Genomic DNA, 23,866 nt, shown 5'->3' on the forward strand with positions numbered 1-23,866 from the left:
CATGTTCGGGCCTAGCACTGGGTCGCTTTGCTCCCTCCTTTCTTTTCAGAAATGTCAGCTTGTCAGGGTGGCCAACGCACACAATCAGATCACATTGCCTCAGCTGGGTCTGTACTGCAGGCAGAAAAAAAAAACTTTTCAAAACTTCTTCAGGTCAATATGGTCATTGACCTGAGGCAGGTACATTTCAGAACATATGAGGTTCCACACCAACAGTGATTGTACTAGACTACAGTTAGCCTGGTATGCCTGACAGCCACAAATTCTATGTTCCTCTTTACAAATATCCAAGATTCTTTAAAGCAGTGTGCATCTAATTCCTCATCTAAGAGAATATGCTGTTATTTCAGAGAAGTACAGGCTTTTCAGTGCCTGTGCATAACTGAGTGTAGTTTACATTACCCCAGTACAAGTACATTGCCCTAACAGCTTTATCTTTATGATTATTATTCTGCACATATTTTACCAATTGCTGTTTATTCAGGGATAAGTGCCACTGTCACCGTGACAGTGCAGAGCCAAGATTCTTTCCATCTCCAGTTTGATACAAGGTGTTTCCCCTGGCCTCTAGGATTTGAGGCATGAAAGTTAGCAGATAGTTTTAATCCAGTCTGACAACAAAGTCGGGATCTTACTCTGATTGCTGGTTTGCCCACCGACTGTCCCCCTCGGCAGAAATGAAGCCGCAACATTATGTCTTACAACAAATGGCCCCTCTGTGTGAGATACTTCAGTTACTCCTATCTACTCATCAGCAGAAAGTTATTTGACAGTCATGGCACTGCACTGAAGTCTACATGCATGGTTAAATTGCAAAGCAGTTGGCGGATAGTAATCCACTTCTGAATATCACATTTCAGATCTAGCACAACAGTTACATCATGTGCTTTGCATATTTGCAAATCGATTGTCAAGATCATTTTGCAGGTATAATTGATCCTGACTGATATTTTGAAGGTGTAAACAGAGTGGAAGAGGATAAACAGTCATACACACATGCCAGTTGGTCCATGCAGTTAGACAAGGAGTCCAGCCCTTTCAGTATGTGTTCCAGATCAATGGAGTCAGTGGAACCAGTTTGTTCTGTGCTCTTCTCTGTTTTCTCCATCTGAAAGACAATTACATAAGAATAAAACAGGGTCATCACAAACCATACACCACCAAAAGACGGTAACAGTAAATCCTATGTATACTGTTATAGGATTGCAAAAAATAAAGTCTTGATGTTAATGCATTTATTCTGACGCATTCAGTTAAGATTTTGACAAAAAAAAGGCTGTTTGTGTGATTTATGATGTGATTGGCTGTCATGTAAGTCTAAGTCTACAAAAAACAACTAAAAGCATTCTCAGTAAAACATTTTTTATTTATTCCACTCAACAGGCAAAACAGAGAGCACATCTCTTTATTACTTACAACACAAGGGTTATTTGCAGGCCATACTACCATCAACTGATTACAATCTAAGTGCTGCAGTCTGTACAATACTCTACAAGACCTGATGAAGCTGGTAAGACCCCTGTACTCCTACTCCGCTCTCATCGCCATGGCCATCCATGGGGCCCCAGATAGGAGGCTGACATTGAGTCAAATTTACCAGTATGTGGCTGATAACTTCACACACTCTTTCAACACAAACATTACTGGTCAGGCAGACAAATTAGTCAAAATATTTACTTCTCCAAAGCAACTTCAGTATTGTAGTCATGCAACATGCCATTAAACACGATTTTTAAAAGGCAATCTCAATTCAGTATTCTATGATCTGAAAACTAAGAATCTCATCACATATCAGTCTGTGGCGTTGCATTTTCCTCAGGACACTTGTCCATCTCTGGCTCCTGGTCATGTTCCCCACAGACAGCAACCCTGCAGTTGAGATAGGCTTCGTCCAGTCTCCGCATGGACTCCTCCAGCTCCGGGCTGGTCCGCAGTACCACCATGTCATAGGCCATCCAGGTCAGCTGCACTACAGGTGTACAGAAAAAGAACGAGGAAACTGTTTCTCTCATATGTTAGATTTCTAACACAGGTCCTCACCAAAGACAACTGAAACCCAATTTAGTAAAGTCTGTTTGAGTAACATCATGATACAGTAAGATAAAAGCCAGTTCCAAACCTGATATATTTTCAACGTCTTCAATCATTCTCTCCAAGTCCTTGTTCAACTCCAGCATGTCTTCGTTGCTATTCTGCTGAAGCTCAGTGGAGGAAGGTGAATCGGCCATCTACAAACCGGCAATTTTCTCATCAACAATACTCACACATTGACTTCTCCGCAACGCCAGCAAGCCATTGTTGACGTTGGGTTGTCATGGCAGCTAACGTTAGCTAACGACACAGTGACCGAGCAAGCTAACGTTGGCGAATGTTACCCTCCGGTTAATCAAAATGTTGGAATATAGATTAAAACGAGCTATTTTACTTTCGCTAACCTGAATTTCAACTATTAGTTTAGGCGTTGAAAGTTATCATTTAATTTGAAATATGGAAAAACTTACGATAAGCTCTCAGTGTCTCCCGTTCAGGAAGTAGTTAGTTAACGTAAATGTTTGAAAAAGAACGTTACAATCATCTTCACTTGCCTTCAAAAAGTAAACAGCCACGTGATGTGGCATTTTCAAGTTTGTCTGTGACACTCAATAGTCAGTTTACAGTAACCTTATCATAGCCTACATTATGGTATTTTTTTAATCTCTGTGACTAGACACTTGTAGTTTTCCTGTGGTATTTGTATAGCATCCCTCTAAAATGTATTATAGGATTACTATAATTCTTAATAATGTTAGAAGTTAGCCAACAGTTACCCTATCTTTCCAGTTCTAATATTTGGCCTGACCACGTTGGTGCCACCTGTAGTGCCTGTAGCAAACCAGACAGAATGTTGCCTAATTGGCTTGTAGGAAAACACGGTCTACATTACCTTTCCTATTGGAAAATCACTACTACCTATTACTGCTACTGTTACTGCTATTATTGCTGTAACTACTACTATTAACTGCTGCTACTACTGCTACTGCCAAAGCTGGTTTAAAAATATATATTTTTTATTTATTTTGTTCAGCCGTTTATGATAACCATCATCATTGTCATCATCATAATACTTTATCTGTGGAGTATAGGCCTAGGTATACCTTTCATACATGTGTAGCTCAAGCCTTACAGAAGAGTTTTACAATACGTAAATACAAAATAACACTAAAATAGGCTACATGAAATACCCAAATATTTATCAAAAGCACAAAAATGAGGGAGAATACATTTACATTACAATACATTAATTACATAGATAACAAGATGGTCTTAAGCTCTCTTGTTACTAGCTGTAGGAGAAGCTTGTTAATGTTAATTGCAGCTAATTGTGAACTCCATTAATGTTGGTTTAACAGTGAGAGTGGAAAATTCTTTAATTGAGAGTAAGTAGGCTAAAACCCCTGGAGGAACTAGCTGACAAAAGAAAAAAAGAGAAAACTGAAAAAAACTACTCACCTGAGAAAACAACCAATCAAAAGAGACTGGGGGTGTTTCCAGGGAAACACATAAAGCAGGTGTGACAGGTGACATCTCTGACATAAAGCAAGGGCAAAAAGGAGACAGGTTCTAGGAAGACAATTTAGTTGAAGAAATTAAAGAGCAATAAAACTCAGAAGCCTAGAGACCACAATTCGGATCAACTCACATCCTGCACTAAAGATCTACCAAGGACTGAACAAGAGAAGGACTTTTGAGGGTTTCCAAATTCAAGGCAAAAGATTTTGACACAGAAAGAAAGGACAACCAAGGGCAAAGGCTTAAGAAAAGACTCGGAAAGGTGAGAACAAACTCTGCCTTCACAATGTCTTCATTCGAGGCCCAGGGCCAGTCTCCTCCTCGGTGTGGCCCGCAGTTCCCTAGCCTCGGCCAGGAGCCCCCAGAGCTCAGCATGTACAGTGACTGTTACTACCCTCCTCCCTCGCTGCCGAGCCCTCAGCGCACCACCCCGTCCTCCTACGACCTGAGCGACTACACCACCTCCTCCTCCAACCCCTACCTGTGGTTCAACGGCTCCGGGATCAACACGTCGCCTTACCTGGCTACCACCAGCCCGCCAGGGAACCCCGGACCCCCCTTTGTCCCTCAGCACTACGGCATGCAGAGGCCTTACCTGGGCCCCGCTGGAGCCGGGGGTCCAGGAGGGGAACTGGGTTGGTTCTCGCTCCCCTCTCAGGAAGACCTGATGAAGCTGGTCAGACCCCCGTACTCCTACTCCGCTCTCATCGCCATGGCCATCCATGGGGCCCCAGATAGGAGGCTGACATTGAGTCAAATTTACCAGTATGTGGCTGATAACTTCCCCTTCTACAACAAGAGCAAGGCAGGTTGGCAGAACTCCATCAGACATAACCTGTCACTCAACGACTGCTTCAAAAAAGTACCAAGAGACGAGGATGATCCAGGTAATCACTTATACCTGTCTTTTTTTTATATGTTTTGAATGTCTTTCTGAAACAAGCAAGTAGCACAGGCTTATACTATTTCAAAAGAAGAAAGCCTTACACAATATGTGCTCTTGTGTATTCTCGGTGTGTAGCATTTCATCAACCTATTTTCGTTAACCTAGTTTCATGAACCTATTGTCTCATGTTTCAATTCTAAAACTAATCTCACCCACTCTGATATTACAGGGAAGGGCAACTACTGGACACTTGACCCAAACTGCGAGAAGATGTTCGACAATGGAAACTTCCGCCGCAAAAGGAAGAGGAAGTCAGATTCTCTTTCTGGCGGGGAGGGGGGTTCGGGGGCTCCTGAGTCAGGTGACAGTGAGAGGGGCAGCCCCAAGCACTCCGGCAACTCTGCCCTCGACATCGCCCCCACGCCAGACAGGATCCCCTCCCCTTCATCCTCAGGCCCCACACCTTGTCTGAGCAGCTTCTTATCTGAGATGTCTGGCGTGACAGCCGGAGCAGCTAATGAGGTCGGAGGGGATGGGTTAAGCAGGCCGCTGCAGATCAACCTCCCCATGGATGGGCCTCAGAGGCCCACGCAGCCTGGAAGCTTTGGTAGTTACTCCCCCAGCTCAGGCGGCCCAGAGTGGGCATCACCGCTGCCACCTCCCCCTGCACTCTCCTCCTCACCCACCCACTCTTCTCTCGGGTACAGCAGCCCCATCCTCAGCCAGTTCAATGGGCATTTCTATCCCGGACTGGGATCAGCAGGAATCCTCTACCCTCGAGAGGGCACAGAGGTTTGATGAGACTGACGGGAGAGAAATTAGTTTCTTAGTTTGAAGCGACTACAAGAGGCTCACGACAGGAAAATTTACCTGTGGTGGTGAGGTTATGCTGTTGTCAAAGAAAGAAAGCAAACATTGTTTAAACGCACACACACAAACACACACACACTCACAGAGATAGCAGTGTGTTTGCGCTGACTGTAGAGTAAAAAGGCTCTGATTCCCACAGGAACAGCTGAGTCAGCCGCACTGCACTACGACTGACACTCCCTAAAACCCCAGTCTGCCTCACTATCAGATCCTCAATCAGCTTTTATTCTGGGCAAAGCTTGTCTCTATCAGATCTGACTCATTATTAACAGATCCCTGGTCAGATCTCCTGCTGACATCAGGCCATTCCACATTCCTCTATCTACGGTCCTTTGATGGTATCACCTGTACAAAGCTCAGACAGCACATTTGGAAGAGTAGTTAAATTACATGGTAGTCTACATGGTGTATGGTCACTGCCCTTATAGAATCAGCAGAGGATAAAGGGGAGAATTTCTGTTCAAGCCTCTTCCGTGATGGCTGGAAATAATCAATCTGATAACCTTGCAATCTGAGAGTCAGATACATGAAGTGGTGGTTGTAGTTTGTAAATATGTCTATGTGTTGTGTAATGTTTATGTATACATTTATATTGTTGGTTTGTTGGTACACTTGTTAATGTACAAAATGGCTTCATAATGTATGGTATATGATGTATATGTTGTGTTTTTGATATGAATAAAAGGTTTTGGAGTTCTAAAGTTGCATTTTCCTTTTTATTCCTATAATGAACAATGAATAATTGGTGTTTAAGAACACATTGTATTGCTTAGCGCTGCTAATTTTGATAAAGATATGAAATGTGACTCTGTTCCAAAGACCAAAAAAGAATAACAAGGCAATAAGCATGTCCTGACAAAAAAACAGTCCTGTCAGGAAAGCAATGACCAGTGAAAGGGTAAAACCTACATGTCAGTGTAACCTGATCTTTCTGTGATGGATGGTTAACTGATTCTCCTAAACGGTGAAAATCCACATTCCCATACTGTCCCTCTTCACTAAAATCCTTCTCTCACACCATCCATCCATGAATACTGCTGACTGGGCATGAGTTATGGTTTGTTAAGGGAGCGGGACCAACTGTAAAAAGGGGTAAAGATGCTGAGGAATGAATTAAATGCTGAATATATTAAACATTGTCACACAACAATTGCCAAGCAAGTAGAGGATTGTTGTGAACTTTCACCATTAGGCCTACTACCATAACTATATAGCTAATTAACTAATACTCTAGACAGTCAATGGAAATGATACCACAACTAAGGGCTTTGTTTGTTCAACAAGCAAAGGATACATGCCCCTGCAACAGGTGAATTGACTCTTTTAACCAATCAGATGACTTGGTTGGAACTCTCTTTTATATGCTTTGATAAACCTGTCTGTCTGATAAACTCAATAGTGCAATAGTAATAGCACAGATAACATATTCATATGTTATCTGTTAATATTTCATATTATATGTTCCAACACTGGTGAAAATTGTGGAGAAAAGAACGATTCAGTCATCTTTTCCATTCTTCTCCTGCCATGCTGACAATTTGTGCCCCACAGAATCATCAGTTAAATTAAACTGCTCAACTGTGTGATTAATACAATTTGCCAAGTATTTAACATAGCTTTATTTTTTTCTGTTCTTAAGTTGTCTTGCACATGTGCTATTTAAAAAAAGATAAACCCTTTGATAGGTGCCTGCCTTAGGCATTTATTTACCCTGAAACACAGGCAGCATGACGGCCATTTACCCTAAACACAGAAAGAAAGAAAGATTAATCCCCCAACCCTCCCTCCCTCCCTCCAACACTCACGTGCACACACGCACACACCTCCTCTATTTCATACATAGAATAGATCAAGTGGAATTTAACATCCTGGCACACATGACACAGTGTATTAGTAGTTGGAGGCAAAGAGGTCAACCTGTCAAAATTTGCATAACTGATTTCAAAACTTGTGATGAGGTTGCAAATGATGGGTCATAAAGTCCTGCCGTATCAGTTTTGTTAGCCTTGCAAGCATATCTGATTTAACTGTGTGAAATGTCTTGCCTCTCAATGTGCTGTAAACCTCAGAACTCATTCCGGGAATCATGACTGTGCCAAATTCATATGCAAATAACATATCTTTTCCAGACATTATCTTTACAAAGTGGATCAGCTGCGTTTTCCTCAGGGGTGGTATCAGGAATATCAGTATAAAGAAACGGAAAGAAAGAAAGAAAGAAAGAAAGAAAGAAAGACAAAGAAAGAAAGAAAGAAAGAAAGAAAGAAAGAAAGAAAGAAAGAAAGTGCGGGAGGAAGGGAAGGACTGAGAATAGTGCAATGAATATCAAAGGTATCACTGTCTCAACATGTCACATTTCCATCCCAAATTGTCTTGGCATCTTGACTTGTTTGCATAGCCAATTATTATTATTATTTTTGGTGTACAGAATGGGGGTTGCCCTCGCCTTGTCTATCCCACATGAGCTCTTTCTGGGTGTATCTGCCAACAGAAACATTATAGGGCTTTTGTCTCGGAGACGCCATTAACAGCAGACATCACCTTCTGCTGTCTTACTCAGACAGTTTCAAATTGATGCAAATTTGTGACCGTTAATCATGCCAAGGATAGGGATGACAAGGTCAAAATGAGAATGGAGTGTCCCAGATGGAGCTTTACAGATAAGAAACGATAAAACCTGAGGGATTTACCTTACAGACTGTCTGAAACCGAAGTCAATTCGCTTTTATTCAAACTCACAATACACATTTTAATATTTTGGAACTCCCCTTCTTTCGGTTTAGTCTGTTACTTGCATTAGTACTGAATGTATTCTTTATTTGGACAGATGCCTCATGCACTGGTTGCACGTTTGTCTGGCTGAATAATCAAGGCAAGGCAAAGGCAAGGTAAAGGCAAGGCAAGGCAAACTTTATTTATATAGCACATTTCATACACAAGGCAAATACAATGTTCTTCACATAAAACAGAAAAAATACATAAAATTACATTAAAAACAAAAGAAAGAAAGATATCGAGCAGTCACTCTCACACTGGTGACACCCCTGGTCAGCCAGTATATCTTCTCTGAGAGTGACTCCCTCAATTTTTCCTCTCAAAAGGAAATCAATTTAGATGCGATCTTGAAGGATTCTTCGAAGGATTCTTCGAAGGAGCCTAGAGTCTTTCCAGTGGTCTTACCCCACCCTATAGGCAGGCCCCACAGCCCCTATAGGACTTGTAAATGTTCCTTTAGAACAAAACACAGATCATCTAAACAAGTACAATTATAAACTTCAAGAAATCCTTCAATTCTCAATACCGGTCTGAGGATCCCGTCAGAGCGGAGAAACTACTCACTAGAGTTCCTCTAGACTCCTGTTGGGATCCTGTTCATGACGCCAATTGATGAATAATTTTGTATAAAATAGGTAAAACATAAATAAAATAAATAAATAAAGATAACACCTGTTACATCTACATACAGATGAAGAGAAAAGACCATTGCAGTAGTCTAACCTGCTGGTAATGAAAGCATGTATCAGCTTTTCTAAATCAGGTTTTGACATAAGACCCTGTACTTTGGTTATATTTTTAAGATGATAAAAAGCTGATTTTGTGATGGTATTGATATGTTTGTTAAAATTGAGATCAGCATCCATAATAACACCAAGATTCCTAGCTTGGTCTTTACTCTTGAGATACAGGGAGTCAAGGTGAGCCTTAATTGTCTGCCTCTTTTCCTTAGTACCAAAGAAAATTACGTCAGTTTTGTCTTTATTTAGCTGAAGAAAGTTTTGGCACATCCAGTCATTAATTTCCTCAATACACTGAATCAGAGAATCTACAGGACCAAAGTCACTTGAAGAAAGAGATATATAGAGCTGAGTGTCCGCATAATTGTGGTAGTGAATGCTATTTTTCTGTAAGATATGTCCTAGTGGAAGCATGTAAAGGTTGAATAAAAGAGGGCCATGGATTGAGCCCTGTGGAACTCCACATGTCATACTGACCCTTTCAGAGACAAAGTCACCGATAGACACAAAGTAGTTCCTGCCTTGCAGGTAGGTCTTGAACCAATTTAAGACCGGGCCAGAGAGTCCAACCCAATTTTCTAGTCTATCTAATAATATTGTGTGATCAACAGTCTCAAATGCAGCACTAAGATCCAGAAGTACAAGGATTGAAAGCTTGCCTGAATCTGTGTTTATACGAAGATCATTCACAACTCTAAGGGCTGTTAAGCTGGTTGAAATTTTTTTTTTCCAGGATCTTACTAATAAAAGGGAGATTGGAAATAGGTCTGTAATTACTTATCACAGGGGCATCCAGGCAACTCTTCTTTAACAGAGGCTTAATAACAGCAGTTTTCCAAGCATTTGGGAAAACACCAGACAAAAGAGAGCTGTTAACAATTTGCAATAGCTCATTCACCAAACAGCTAAAAACATTATTAAAAAAGCTTGTGGGCAGAGGGTCAAGGCAGCAGGTGGACAACTTGAGCTGTTGTATAGTGTCCTCAAGTGTTGTGTAGGCAATAGCAGTAAAATTTGCCATATTACTTACATGATTTATGTGTGAAGGAAATGGAGGCATAACCTTCCTGTTAGACATGGAAGCACTGATTGTTTGTCTGATACTCACAATCCTATCACTGAAAAAGGCAGCAAATTCATTACATTTAGCAGTTGAAAGAAGCTCTGGGGCAATTGATGCTGGGGGATTTATCAGTCTATCAACAGTAGTGCATTGTGCATTGTTTTTTCACTAATGATCTTGGCAAAAAAGGATTGTCTGGCATTTCTCAATTCAATGTTGTAGTTTTGAAGCTCCTCTTTGTAGATATCATAGTGAACCTGAAGTTTTGTTTTTTGCCATTTACGTTCAGCCTTTCAGCATTCTCTTTTCCGTTGTTTTACAGACATAGCATTTCTCCAGGGTGCTTTTTGCTTACCAGAGATTTTCACCTTAACTGGTGCAATGTCATCAATGGCATTCCTAATTTGACAATATTTTCAACAATTAAATAAATTACATTGTTTTTTTCTTCCTGACACCTTTCCTTTCACTCATCTGCTTTTATCCCTTGTCAGTGTAGCATATCTTTGTCAGCCTGTCTCAAAGGTGCTTTTTGTGTTCACTGCAAAACCCCTCAGTTGTTTGGATTTTCTGCTATCTTTACCAAGTATGGTGCGCTCAGAATTAAATTGTGATATATTGTAGTGCGAGCTAATATACATGTATTGTGGAACACATTAGTTCTCTATGATTCAAGGGCACACAGCATCCATCAATCACACGTGAACTATGGGCCTTCCTTGCCTTAGGCAGTAGAATTATTGCTCAACAGAGTGATGCGATTAAAATCTATAAATCCTCATCTCCACCTGCTGCCTGGCTCGTGGCAGTCTTCCACACACCTGTCGAACTAACGGAACGCACACACACACACACACACACACACACATTCTGTAGGCATGTGTGTGCATGTGCGCATGTGTGCACATGCGCTTGTGCAGTGCAAGGCATACATGCGTGCGGTGTTTATATTATAAACTCAGACAGAGAACGATTATACCATACCTGCCATGCATGGGGGATGTGTGTGTGTGAGAACAGTCTGACATTAGCATTGAATAAATACAAAATGACCACACTTTAGACATTTTGTAGTGGACAAAATCAGACAGGTGTCAACTCTGTTCATGTTTATTCCTCTAATGTGGGAGCTGTGTAAGAGAGGAAAGAGTGACTACTTCACTTTGGATAACTGCATGCTGAACAGAGAGCTAACTGCCCAGGTACCAAATCAACCCAAAACACACACAAGGACACACACAAGGACACACACAAGGACGCGAGCACACACACACTCACACACACACACACAGACAAGGCCACAGTCACACACACACACACACACACACATTCTGTATTTACTAAAACAGTCATGTCCTATCAATGCTGTTTAGTAAACGGTAACAGAACGTGAAGCCTGGAGACATGTCGTCATGCCCAGTGCTCCAGTTAGGAGTGGGCCCATGCACTACCAGCCTGCTGTTATGTGTAAACACCCACACACACTCCTGACACACGCACACAGGTGATGAAAGGGATGAAATACCTTGTCGTCAATATGCAAGTCACTGAATACCCTTTCTTTTTTGTGCTCTTTAGAGGTCAGCTGAAGAAGGTAAATGCTATAATTCAAACAAATTCTCAGATCACAGCCTGTATTGGAGAGCTGGTCAGTGGAGTTGTGACATACACGAAGCACTTAAATCTCACTTTTTAAAAATAACAATTGTGCTATAAATGTCACAGAATCTAATACTAATAATGAACAATGTGAATCATGACAATGCCTAAATGTTTAGACGCTTGCCAGGTCGCCATCACCAATGTCCGACAATCTTAGTCCAAGGATAGTCTCCCAGTTTTCCAGCAAATTCCATAAAGGTTTCCCATATAACAAACAAAAATACAGCAACAAAGCATTCCAGTCTCTCAAACTCCAGAGAAGAAGGCAGTGAGTGATCAACCCATCCTAACCGCGGCTTATATACACGATTTGGGGAAAAGCGAAGTTTAAAGACAAACACAGAGTTGAGCGAGTGTGTGTATATATGAATCACTGCTATTTCACCCTAAAATATTTGCCATGTCAACATGCAGCAAACATGGCGACATGAGCGGGGCCTTGCAGCGAGGGAGGGAGAAGGAGAGAGAGGAAAAGAAAGTGTGTATGTCTGACTGAACATCTGCTGAGCTGCATCGGGCATGTGAGAAATTGGAAGCCTCATGTAACATAACCCTCTTCTCTTTATTTGCATTTTCCCACTTGTTGAATTATAGGACAATGAGAAAACAAACTTTTGAGGATACTCATTCACCTCAACTGCGCTTCCTCTCAGTTTGCCTGCGAGTATGGCTTAACAGGAGACATACAGTGCTGGATTAGATCAGGTGTGTCAAACAATCAAGTCAGTGCATTTAGTCAAGCAAAAATATTAATCTTGAAGAGAATCTTGGCTATTCCATGAATGCAGTTTTGTTTTGGGGCTTTCATTGATAACCTGATAATGTGATAACCTGCTTGCATCTCTGCTCACCAGTGTTAGGTGTTAGACTATTACATGACTCAGTATGTTGAAGTAGTATATTACTTTTCCGGTAACAATTATTTCAGCAATAACTTTTACAGAAAAATAGGTTGTCCTTTCTGTTGGCAGCCCTCTAAATAAAGATCAGATTGTAGCTGAATTATCCAAAAACTACCAAATGTCTTTCCACTGCAAATAATATGATGTCACTGTGGTGCCTGCTTAACTAGCATCACACCACCCAGATCATGGCAAATGACCACAACTTTAAAAGGACAACCAGAATAAAGCCAACAAGAGTTATAGCCTACAGAGAAAAAATACTTAATTGTGTAAATGTATGAGGATATGTGTGAAACTCATTTACATTTACATTTTACAGTTCAGGGATTAAGCTGGCACTCTTATCCAGAGCAATTTAAAGTGAGTAAAACAGTAGAATAAAATTACAAGGTCAGGGTTTCAGTGTCTCACAGCTTTCCTTTTACCAGGAATCATGAAAGGGAAATGTTTGGAAAGAGTAGAATAAGAGTTAGAAGGTGTCTTTTTGTTTTGTTTTGTTTTTTCACTGGAAATTTAGGTATTCCATTCTTGCTTCTGACACTGCTGTTTGCCTGCCAGCTGCCCAGCACTATGTGGTTATCCTGATTCACACAGAAACATGCACTGGAAGCAAATAAATTACCCTCATTTTTGTAGATAAGAGAGGATTCAGAGGGGGGTGAGGGCTGTGTGTATTCAGCATGCAGTATGCAGTGCAATGGCATATCATTTAAGGAGAGAAAGGAAGTTTTATTTGAAGGGAAGGGCAAAGGGGTGGGATTCTTCAAAAAGATGTGATGGTATTATTGGTTGGAGTTTTTATGTACGCCCACTGGTACATCATGAGGTAATCACTAAATATACACTGTTTTCCAGGAAGTAAGAGTAATGGGATTTTGATACAAAAATACAATACTTTTCCGTGGCATTTATTGTTAAATAGGCATGAGCACGTCATGCATAATGCCATTACAATAGTGACTGATATGTTCAGACCCGAAACAAAAACTTTTCTCAAAAACCTCTCATCACAAAAACACATTTTGTAACAATGTTAACAGAATCAGAATCAGTTTGTGTATAATTTCATCCAACTAAACCTCATGTTGTAAACGGATGATGTCTGCAACAGTAAGCCATATCTCTTTATTTTTCTATTAATGTCCAATGCCCTGCTGGGCAGAATTTAGGCAACCACAGGATATAATAAACCCCACCCATCTGGTTTCTTAAATTAAATTGTAATAATAAATTCCAATTATCATTTGACCCATAGCTGAGTGTCTAGCGTCCTGACCAGGTGTGACATATGTAGGACTTACAGTAACAGGTATTTAAAAGTGAAAGGGCCCATCTAGTGGTCTTTAAAAGAACTGTATAAACTTTTGCAGATATGGCATGCAAGTTTATAACAGAGGTGTGTGTGTGTGTGTGTGTGTGTGTGTGTGCGTGTGCGTGTGCGTGCATACTGGTGTGTGTGTTCATGCGTGTAGACCCTCAGACATCATTAACTCTATGAAATGGTGCACTGCATCAAAAGCATACCATGCTACAGTACTATACCCCTCTAATATAATGAAGACATAATAGCCACCAACCTTTTTACAAATCCATCTCCTTTTTCATTACTTTGCAGATCTCTGGATCCAGTAAGGTCAAACTAGAAATCAATAGTAGTTTAATTGCCTGCTTTGTCCTTCTGGGGTGGGGGTTTCACACATGGTTGATCTGAATACCTAATCAATCCACCTGGAAGACTGGAATCCTTATATGGTAACCACTGTGTGGGTCTATACCATACATTACAGCCAGTTATGGAAACATCTCACAAATGCAGTCATGGTATATGTAGTAGAATATAAAATACAAACACATTGACATATTGAGTATTTGGAGATTGTGCATTCATTGTGTGCATATGGTGCATTTTCTTGATCGCCGATTCAGTGACTCAGTTGTGTGCACTTTCTACATTGTGCCTGAAGACACTGATGTTATAGTTGATTGTTCCCTCCTCCTGAGCCTGTGCCTCTATATGAAAAGCCTCGATAAGGATTGCATACACATACATGTCCGTATCACAGTCATTTGCTCTGCACTCCTATTCACTTGTGTGCATATATTTACTCAACAAGTGAACCAGTATTCCATCATTTCCATATAAATAAGGCACACAAGAGCATGCAGAGAACATAACAACATAGGTGGACTGTTTCTAGGCTCTAGGAAGGTTAGGAGGGAAACACAGGGGGAAGGAGGTAAAAGAGGGCAACAGAAGGAGGATGCTGGAAAAGTAATGAGTGGGGGGATGGAGGAAGGAGAGTTAAATCACATTAAACAAGCCCGTCTGATAAGCAGCGATTGAGCAAGAAAGAGGAAGAGGTGACAGAGAATGAGAGAGACAGAGAGAGAGAGAGAGATGAAAGGCGGAGGATTTGTATTGAGAGCCACTGAAGTGTGTCCGCACACAGAAAACACCAGGAGCACTAGCCAGAGCCAGAGTAAATGAGTTTACTTTCCACACGACAATCATTAAAATGGCATGTTTTCTCCCAAGAAACTATCCCACCAGAGACCCCAAGTATAGACTGCTAACCAATATATGAGCAGCAAACCCACTTTATAAAATCCAGTAAGTAATTACCACGCCTAACATTAATCCCTATACTACTCAAATGGCATATGCAGTAGTTGCTCTACATGTATTATACATGTAATACATGCTTTCTCCCTGACCAGATGCTCTCTGCTTTGCTCCTTGCTGGCTTATCTATTTTCAGCAACTTTTTCCTGTTTTTCCCCGCTGACCAACTATTTTTAAGTATTTTTTCTGTTGCAGTTCTTTTTTATCTTTTTGACTCCCTGGATTAAATCTGAGGTTACGAGTCTTGGTGTTATCCTAGATTCAGATGTAAGCTTCAAGTCCCACATTAACAAGGTGACAAAAACATCATTTTTCCACCTTAGAAACATAGCTAAAGTACGACCATTTATAAATCAAAAAGATGCTGAAAAACTGATTCATGCCTTTATTTCAAGCCGACTTGATTACTGTAACGCACTTTTTACTGGTCTCCCGAAAAAAAACACTGAGAGACTTCAGCTTATTCAAAACTCTGCAGCTTGGCTATTAACCAGAACCAAGAGGGCACATTAGTCCAGTTTTAGCTGCTTTACACTGGCTTCCTGTAACATTTAGAATTGATTTTAAGGTCCTCCTCCTTATATGCAAAGCCCTTAATGGGCTAGGACCAAGCTACATTACTAACTCCCTTGTTCACTACTTGCCTTCAAGAAGACTGCAATCATCAGCTGCTGGTTTATTGGAGGTTCCCAGCAACAGCCGAAAGAAAATCGGGGATGCAGCCTTTGTCAATTATGCCCCAAAGCTATGGAACACACTACCTATAGATATCAGGGAAGCCAGCTCGCTAAATATTTTTAAAAGAAAGCTAAAAAAAGAAAGCTAACAACGCATCTCTTCACTTTAGCCTTTAACTAGCTCTGACTTTCGTGATACGGGCCTTAAACTCTTTTTTTTTTTTTTTAGCACTTGCTTCGCAATTATGCACTGCTGCACTTCTTTTAAAATGTTGTATTTTACTTGATTTTATGCATTCTATGTACTCTATTTCTTAACTTTATTTTTATTATTATTCAGTGGGTTTTATTTTCCATCTTATGTTATTCTCATTCTATGTCTATTTTCATGCGTGTAATTTCTTGGTTGTAAAGCACTTTGAGCTGCATTTCTTGTATGAAAGGTGCTATACAAATACAGTTTATTATTATTATTATTATTATTATTATTATTATGTATTCACCCCCCTTGAGTAGTGGTGTCAGTAGGTTTTTTTCTATCCAATTTCTTTGTCGACTTTCATAGTAAAATTAAAGAAGAGAAAGTACTGATTGACTTTCTGACTTGGTACTTTTATATACAGTGATGAGAGATGATACTTTTCTTTCTTTGCAATCCAGGAAATTCAAAATGTCTTACTATTACCTAAATATGAAGAACAGTTTATGTTATGAGATGATTTTGCCACTGAGACAATATAACCCAAGTGAGGAAAGGGGGGAAATGCTTTTGCAAACTAGATTTTTATGTTACTGGAATTTTATACTTTCACATACATTTCTTGAATTCCCACTACACGTTGATAGAAAAGAATAGTTAGATTTTTACTTGCAAAATGTGCAAAAGTCAAAAGGGTTTTTATCACTAAAAAACCTTGTAACTGTAAAGGGAAGGTTTAAGATTAAGACTGCACACCCATTCAAACCCAACAAATATCTCGTTGTCAATCTGAAAATTATTATAATAGTAATAATACATTAGTAACATACATTTTGTAGACAGCAGGGATGTAGAATCTCCCCCGCAACATAAAATTTCCATATTCAGCACATCCATGTGTCAGAACCAGCCAGTTAGAATTAATTTGTTCATGCATGCACCTATTCATCAACATGGTGGAAGGATTATGGCCATAAACACAGACGGGCATGACAGTAAATCTGTGATTTTTAATGCCATTTACCCACTAATTAGCTATTTAGCTGCAATTCCCTCAGAAGTCATTATAAATTCAAGAAACAACTGGATGCCTAATTATTCCTATGTTTGCACATGCCATATGCAGCCTTGGCCTTTTGAACCTTCATCTTCCCACTGGGCTTTTCTCCAGTTGCTGAGTAAATCAACTGGTGCATGTTAATTGGTGTGTTTTTTCCCCTATGGCAAAAGGAGTAACAGTATGCTTGCTTGTGTGTGTGTGTGTGTGTGTGTGTGTGTGTGTGTAAGAATGTGGGTGGAGGAGTCTCCGCTGGACCATGCTGATCAGTTGGTCCTTGCCATTGCTGCAGGGAAAATCTTCATTCAACAGCTTACATGAGTACAGTAAGTCTATATCGAATCCCCCCATACACACGTGCACACACAGACACGCACGCACACACACGCACACACACATACACTTGCACAACACTAAGAACACACATTTGCTTAAAAAGAAATGGAAGAAATGGAAATCAAAGGGAAAACATATACCCTGTATATGTGGCAAAACTGAAGTTAAACTGAAATATAAGTAAACAAAAAAGTAATAAATACAGTTTCAAAACAAAACAAAGTAGTGCCAGCATCTCAGAGGAATGATTACTGAATTAATAGAATTCTGTTTATTATTAATCAGAAACATTTGAGCAAAATTAATTAACAAAGCAAATAAAAACAGACATTAGTTAATGGTATGAAAAAATGACTGAATCAAACTGGATGGAAGATTGAAGGTTGAAAAAAAAAATTAAAACATAAAACAATGGAAATCATAGAAAATAGACTTCCCACACAGACCAACAGAGACAGACACAGACAGACACAGACACACACACACACACACACACACAAACACAGGCACCCAATATGGGTACCCAGATAGACATTATTACCTCCCTCCCAGTCCCACTGGCCCATCAGAGCTTGCATGGTGAAGGTGACAGGGTAACATATTCTCTGTTCACCTCTCTTCTCTCCTGTGGAATTAAATAAGATGCCACCCGGGCCCAGACGATAACCACTCCTGACGCTCCACTCATCTGAATTTCAAATAGAAAGGCAAAGGGGACAGGATTTGCTCCGGGGAAAAGAGGATGATTCTGGAAGGAGAGACTATGGGTCAGTAGACTGATTTGTTAAAAGTAAGCGCTGCTGTAGTAGAGAGAATACAGCCAAGGAATTACATAGAGGTGAGGTCAGTACCAAAGCTAATGCTATGAATAGAGAGAGGCACAGGCCCAAGGAAAAGAGAATGAATGGTGAGACAATGAGTCATAATCTGATAGACCCGAGCTGCGATTGTCGGGGCAGAAGCACCAGGAAGACAATGAAGAAGTAAATGTTGAAGCTGGAGATTATGGCTGATAACTGCTATGGCACAACAATACTTGAAGCGTAAACGAATGGTTCAAAAGAGGTTCAGAACTGGGAGTGCTTATATGTACTGTCACCCTTGACTTGTCCTCTGTGCTGGTTGTTGCCAGGGTTACAGCTGATTTCCTGAATGACTCGGGCCAGGATGAGATCCCATGGGATCCACCGGGCTGCTTGATGGAAAGTAGTGTGATGGATTCATGCGTTCACTGCTTCTAAAAAAAAAAAAAAAACAGGAGCAGACTGGAGCACTCACATAGGGAAGCATGGGACAAAATATTCCACTTGATTGGACAAAGAAGGACTGACAGAGTTGAAAATATGGAGAGAATTGAGTAGGGGAGAGAGGGAGAGAGATACAGAGAGCGAGCAAGGGGCTGAGGGAGAGTTGTAATGTTGTTTCTGCTACCCTGTTAAGAGAGTTTTCTCATTACATGGTATGGCAAAGCTGGAGCAATAAAGGAGAGAAAGTGACGGAAGCTTGTTATCGGAGCACTACCATGACAACAAAGTTGCTAATGGTAACATAAAGAAAGATAGAGACAGGATCCAGACAACTAGAGGATGTGGCAATAGAGGTGTTGCTAATGACTAAGGTTCCTCAGCATAGGTAATGAGGATGCCGATACCCTGCCTGGTGCACCAACGCCTATTCCGGCAGCTCTGCTACTTCTATTCCCTGGAGTTTATCCTTGCACTCTATTGGCCTCTGTGTTTTTCTCCACTCTACATCTAGCTGTCAATTCACTAGTCCCAATGGTACTGACTTGAAACATTTACACACAGGGAACTGGCACTTAACACCATTTCAATCTGCAGAATCTCTACCTTTATACACAGCTTGTACATTTTTGTTATGCTTAAGTGTACATTGTTTGTGGAATCATATTATGACAGATAGATCAGGATTGACTGAATGAAAGATCGCAACTCTGAATGACCCTGAAGTGTTTTTTGCCTAAAACTCCCATGTGGTTGGCTGGTGTGACGTTTGAGGGGAGGATGGTGAAATCCCACAGCTGCTGAATTACCAATATGATAGGAAGACTTTCCTTTCTGGTAAGGTCAGATACAGCCGGCCCATAGAGAGCCGCTCTCAGTCTTCTCCACGACTGACAGCTCTAATAACAGCTGTCAGCCCTAGTGGACCTGAGGGCAGAGCAGGCGATTGGTCTCTGCAGGGTTCCTCTTCCCCTGGGCTAGCACATGGCCAAAGCTCTTCCAGTAAAGATTAGTGTAATCCCATTTAAAATCCATAGTATTATTATTGTATCAAAACAGAATTTGTCTAATATGTACAGCTTGTTCCCTGAGGAAAAAAGGAACAATGCTGGTTTGATATGGATAGGATTAAAGACAGGTGGGTAATTAGGTGTTATTGTATCTGTAGAATGTGATAATGAGTCTGAAATCATGCAAATTTACCTTTGCCCTACCAGCTATATTTCAGATCAAAGTGTCAATGGCTTACTCAGGTTTATCACCTACTTAATTGTGAATTAAAATGTCAATTTCCATTTCCTGAACATTACTGTCAATCAAATGAATGCCATTACACCTGAAACAATGAGCCATGCTGTGTTGCTGTGTTCTTTTTCAATCTGCAGCTGTAATGTTTTCCAATTATAGGGAAACAAGGGTTTGGAGTTTAAATAGCCATCCAGCAATTTCAAGTGGATGCCAGCCAAAGACAGAGAATAAGATGTTAACGCAGAGGGAGTAAGCAGCTTACAACACACTGGATTATTCTATTTTCACTCCCTCTAGGCTGAGCTCCAAATCCTAAAAGTCCCCATGGGAGAGCAGTGGAGCAGCTGCTCGTCTCCTAAACCAAAAACATTTGTTCTGTTGGGCTCTGACCGCTAACAAAGTCGTGTCATAACTTCTCCACTAGTTCAGTCAGTAGCGCATTGTTCAGTGTATGTCATGTGCCATTAGAGATACATAATTCAATGTGTATATCTGTCCCGAAAATTCAGAACATTAACTTGACTTGTGAATTATCAGTAACGCTTTATTTTACATTACGGTGTAACTAGTTTGTAATTATGGGGTACTAATAAAATAACAATGCTGTAGTTACAGGGTAAAGTCTTGGAATTAAAGGGTAATAATTTTGTAATTATGAGAGACTAATAAGGTAGTTATGGTATAACTGTTTTTGTAATTACTGCATACTTAAAAAATAATTACAGGATACAATAACGTAATTAGGGGGGACTAAACAAATGTTATCGGTGCTTAAAGGTTCATGCACTGGAAAAAAGCCATTGTAAAGTGCTATCCATGTTTCTATTAACTACATGGGTTGATGCACAGGTTGTTGTGGAAAAAATTTATTCTACACCTGAAAAGCTGAATTGAAGATGAATAACTTTTCTTTTTTCTAAATGTGGCTGTTTTTTCACTGAGAGTCAGTTTTTCTTTTAATATACCACTTGTTTTCTGTAAAAAAACAAAACAAACAAAACACATGCCCCACATTAAATACAGTTTAGCAGAAAGTCACATACGTCCATCTGGTAATTAATGTTAGGAGAGGAGACCCTAGACCAGCTGTTTGGTGACATTTCTATAACAATATAGCATACACAAAAACTATACACAATAACAGACTTAATTGAACATACAAGAGCTTTATTGAATGTAATATACAGTATGTTTGAAATATCAAATGTATGATGAGATATCAAATATGTAAATTTTATAATATAAAATGTAAAATATATATCAATAATCTTATAATGTATATATATATATATATATATATATATATATATATATATTCTTTTCACAGTTTCATATTACACCTGCTTGAACAAAATTTGTTTCTAATCATACACTAAGCACAGTTCATATATTCAAGCTCATGTATTCTCAGGCCAGAGCAAATTTATGATATGTAATCTGCTATTCAAAGAAAGAAAGCAAGACCATGCTATCAGCGTTCCTTTCCTTTTTACTTACATCTGTTCCAGCCAAAGATAAGCTCTTCTTCATATCCTTGAGGATGATCAAAACAACCCTGGCTACACGCATACATTATAGTCCTGTATAATCCTGTAGTTATAATCCCCTCATTAGCCACTGTCAATTTACCAATTTCTGAGTATTAATGCAAATATATGAGCTAATTTATATTTTTATCTATTGGCACTGGCAGAGAACATACTAATTAAGAGCAATTAATTCAGTTATGCAGGGCCGAGCGGAGCCAGGGAGTCGCACCAATGGATATTTTTCTGCTATGCTGTTTCTATTTGTTTGAAGGCCTGGACATATAATAAACTGCTCAACTGTTATACAGAATGCAGCTGTTGTTAACAGTCCGCAAGGTTGGTTTCTGCTCTTAGTCCCACTCCCAAGCAGATTGCTGTGCCATGCCCTATGAACATTGTTTTCAAAGCATTTCAATCACACAAGTGTGAATATAATATTCTGGAGGGACCAGGCAGCTGATATCACATGCAATCAAACACCTGAAAGGGCTAAAGACACCTCACCCAAAACTATACCATTAAAAAGATTAAAAGAGGAATGATGTATGCATAGGGTTCAATAAGGGATGGGGAGGGATTTAAGATTTCTGTGAGATTACAATGTAGTACGTGAATTTTATTTTTTTGCTTGAATCTGTATGTGTGTGTGTGTGTGTGTGTGTGTGTGTGCATGTACAAGTACAGGTACTTGCATCACAGAGTGAAAGAGAGAGAAAGAGAAAGAGAAAGAGAGAGATCATGAGTTGAGGGACTAGAAGATAGGACTAGAGCCAGTTGACTACCCAACTGTTCAATCAGTGCTGTGAATACTGACAGATAGAGAGGATACAATTTACTCTATCCAGAGAGAGACTGAACAAAGACAAGAGACTCACAAAGGACGCTCACAAAGTGCTGCCACAGGATAAGCCTGGAGCGAACGCCAACAAAGCCTAGGTGAGTACTGGGAAACAGGGTTGAGAAGGATGATTCATTACTGTCTCATGTGCTGTTCATATAGAGAAAGATAAGAGAAAACATTTCACCCTGCTCATACGTGGCTGAACAGTCACGGGGGGGACTTGGCAGCTGGCTCCGAGCGGAGGGATGGAGAGGTCGGGCAGGGGGACTGAGTCGACGCCACGTTAATTCATACATGTTCCTCCTGGACATGGCAGCCGTCAAAGTCATTTAGGAAAGATTTATCTCTGTCCTCTCTCCTGGGCAGTCCAGTGACATTTCCATTTGTCACATGACAACAAATCACTGGGACACGCAGAAGCAGTGACGTTTCCATTTTCTGGCAGCGGCGTATAGATGAGGGCAGCATTACCTGAGACACAGGGTTTTCAAAATGCTTATTTGTGCTGTAGATTGAGAGAGAGTGAAATAGAGACAGCGACTGAGAGACAGGCAGAGTAAGAGAGACATAGATGGATACAGATATGGAAAAGTGCAAAGATGGGTAGCAGGAGAGAAAGGAACCAAAGTGCAGCATCAAATGTTCTTGGACAGAGAACAAGATGGAAAGGATGTATGTGTGCATGCATGTTTGTATGTATGTATGGTTGATTGGGTGGATGGATGGATTGGTGTATGAATGTATGGGGAGAGGAAGCAAGATGCTGAGGGAGATTGGTACAGGAGAGGATAGAACAGATGGAATAGATAGTGGAGCTGAGTGACACACAATCAGAAGGATCTCACTCTGTGTGGTGGTGGAGTCCTGTGAGCCTTGGCTGATAGATTGCATTTCAAATTATAGAAGGGAGTTGCCAAAAGGGACCAATGATTGAATTGTGGGCCCCACTGAGTGAGGCTGGTACGCTGATGAAAGGCACTATGTCTTTCCCAGGAGTGTTATCAACACCAACCACATGCATAGACAGACAGACAGATACATGCGTGCACACACACACACAGATACATGTGTAACACCAATGCTGGGCACACCTCCGTACACCCAAAACAACTGGATTAAAATGGTGAGGATTCTAATGATCTGGTCCAGAGGGCCATTTGATCCGCTTTGCCACATGGCGCCTATTGTGTCTGAGCCAGGCTCATTCCCCATTAGCTTTTGGAACATTTCTCGAAATTTGCAGGGATTTAACTGCAGGCACAATCAAACTTCAAGTATATGACACATCTGCAATTTTTATAGTACATTAAAGTTAAATTGACTGAGAAAGGCAGACATAAATGAATATGAAATAGATAGATAAATGGCAGATAAATAGACACAGGATGCAGGATGAGTGATAAAGAGCCACAGAAACGGAGCAATTGACAAGCAGAGAAAAGAAAACGAACGGTGAGTTAGATAATAAAGAAGTAGAGACAGATAAATGAGCAGGTAGACAGACTGGGATGGATAGGAAGTTGACAGACAGTTGGGCACAGAGACAGACAGACAGGAAAACACAGTCAACCAAAGGCAGATGTGGACGCAGAAAGACAAATGAACATGCAGGCAGGTGAACAGAGACCTGGCTAGGTGGATTGGCTGTTGGCTAACTGTGAG

General features: G+C 40.4%; 2 protein-coding genes across 2 annotated transcripts; one reads left to right on the top strand and one right to left on the bottom strand.

Annotated features, from left to right (window-relative positions):
- Window positions 1-1,784: 1,784 nt before the first annotated feature.
- On the bottom strand, window positions 1,785-2,228 carry syce3 (synaptonemal complex central element protein 3). The gene is made up of 2 exons (XM_071517692.1): window positions 2,120-2,228; window positions 1,785-1,969 (listed from the first exon to the last, which is right to left on the bottom strand). The coding sequence occupies exons 1-2, from the start codon at window positions 2,226-2,228 to the stop codon at window positions 1,785-1,787; spliced, it is 294 nt and encodes a 97-aa protein (XP_071373793.1).
- Window positions 2,229-3,586: 1,358 nt separating this feature from the next.
- Window positions 3,587-5,996, top strand: foxi3b (forkhead box I3b). Its single transcript, XM_071517691.1, has 2 exons — window positions 3,587-4,436; window positions 4,665-5,996. The coding sequence occupies exons 1-2, from the start codon at window positions 3,836-3,838 to the stop codon at window positions 5,231-5,233; spliced, it is 1,170 nt and encodes a 389-aa protein (XP_071373792.1). The 5' UTR covers window positions 3,587-3,835; the 3' UTR covers window positions 5,234-5,996.
- Window positions 5,997-23,866: the final 17,870 nt, after the last annotated feature.

Source organism: Centroberyx affinis, unplaced genomic scaffold, assembly GCF_046629955.1.
Source record: "Centroberyx affinis isolate AG114_WGS23_722 - 3 ecotype Tasmania unplaced genomic scaffold, CSIRO-AGI_Caff_v1 ptg000514l_1, whole genome shotgun sequence".
In the NCBI taxonomy this organism is placed as follows: Eukaryota; Metazoa; Chordata; class Actinopteri; order Beryciformes; family Berycidae; genus Centroberyx; species Centroberyx affinis.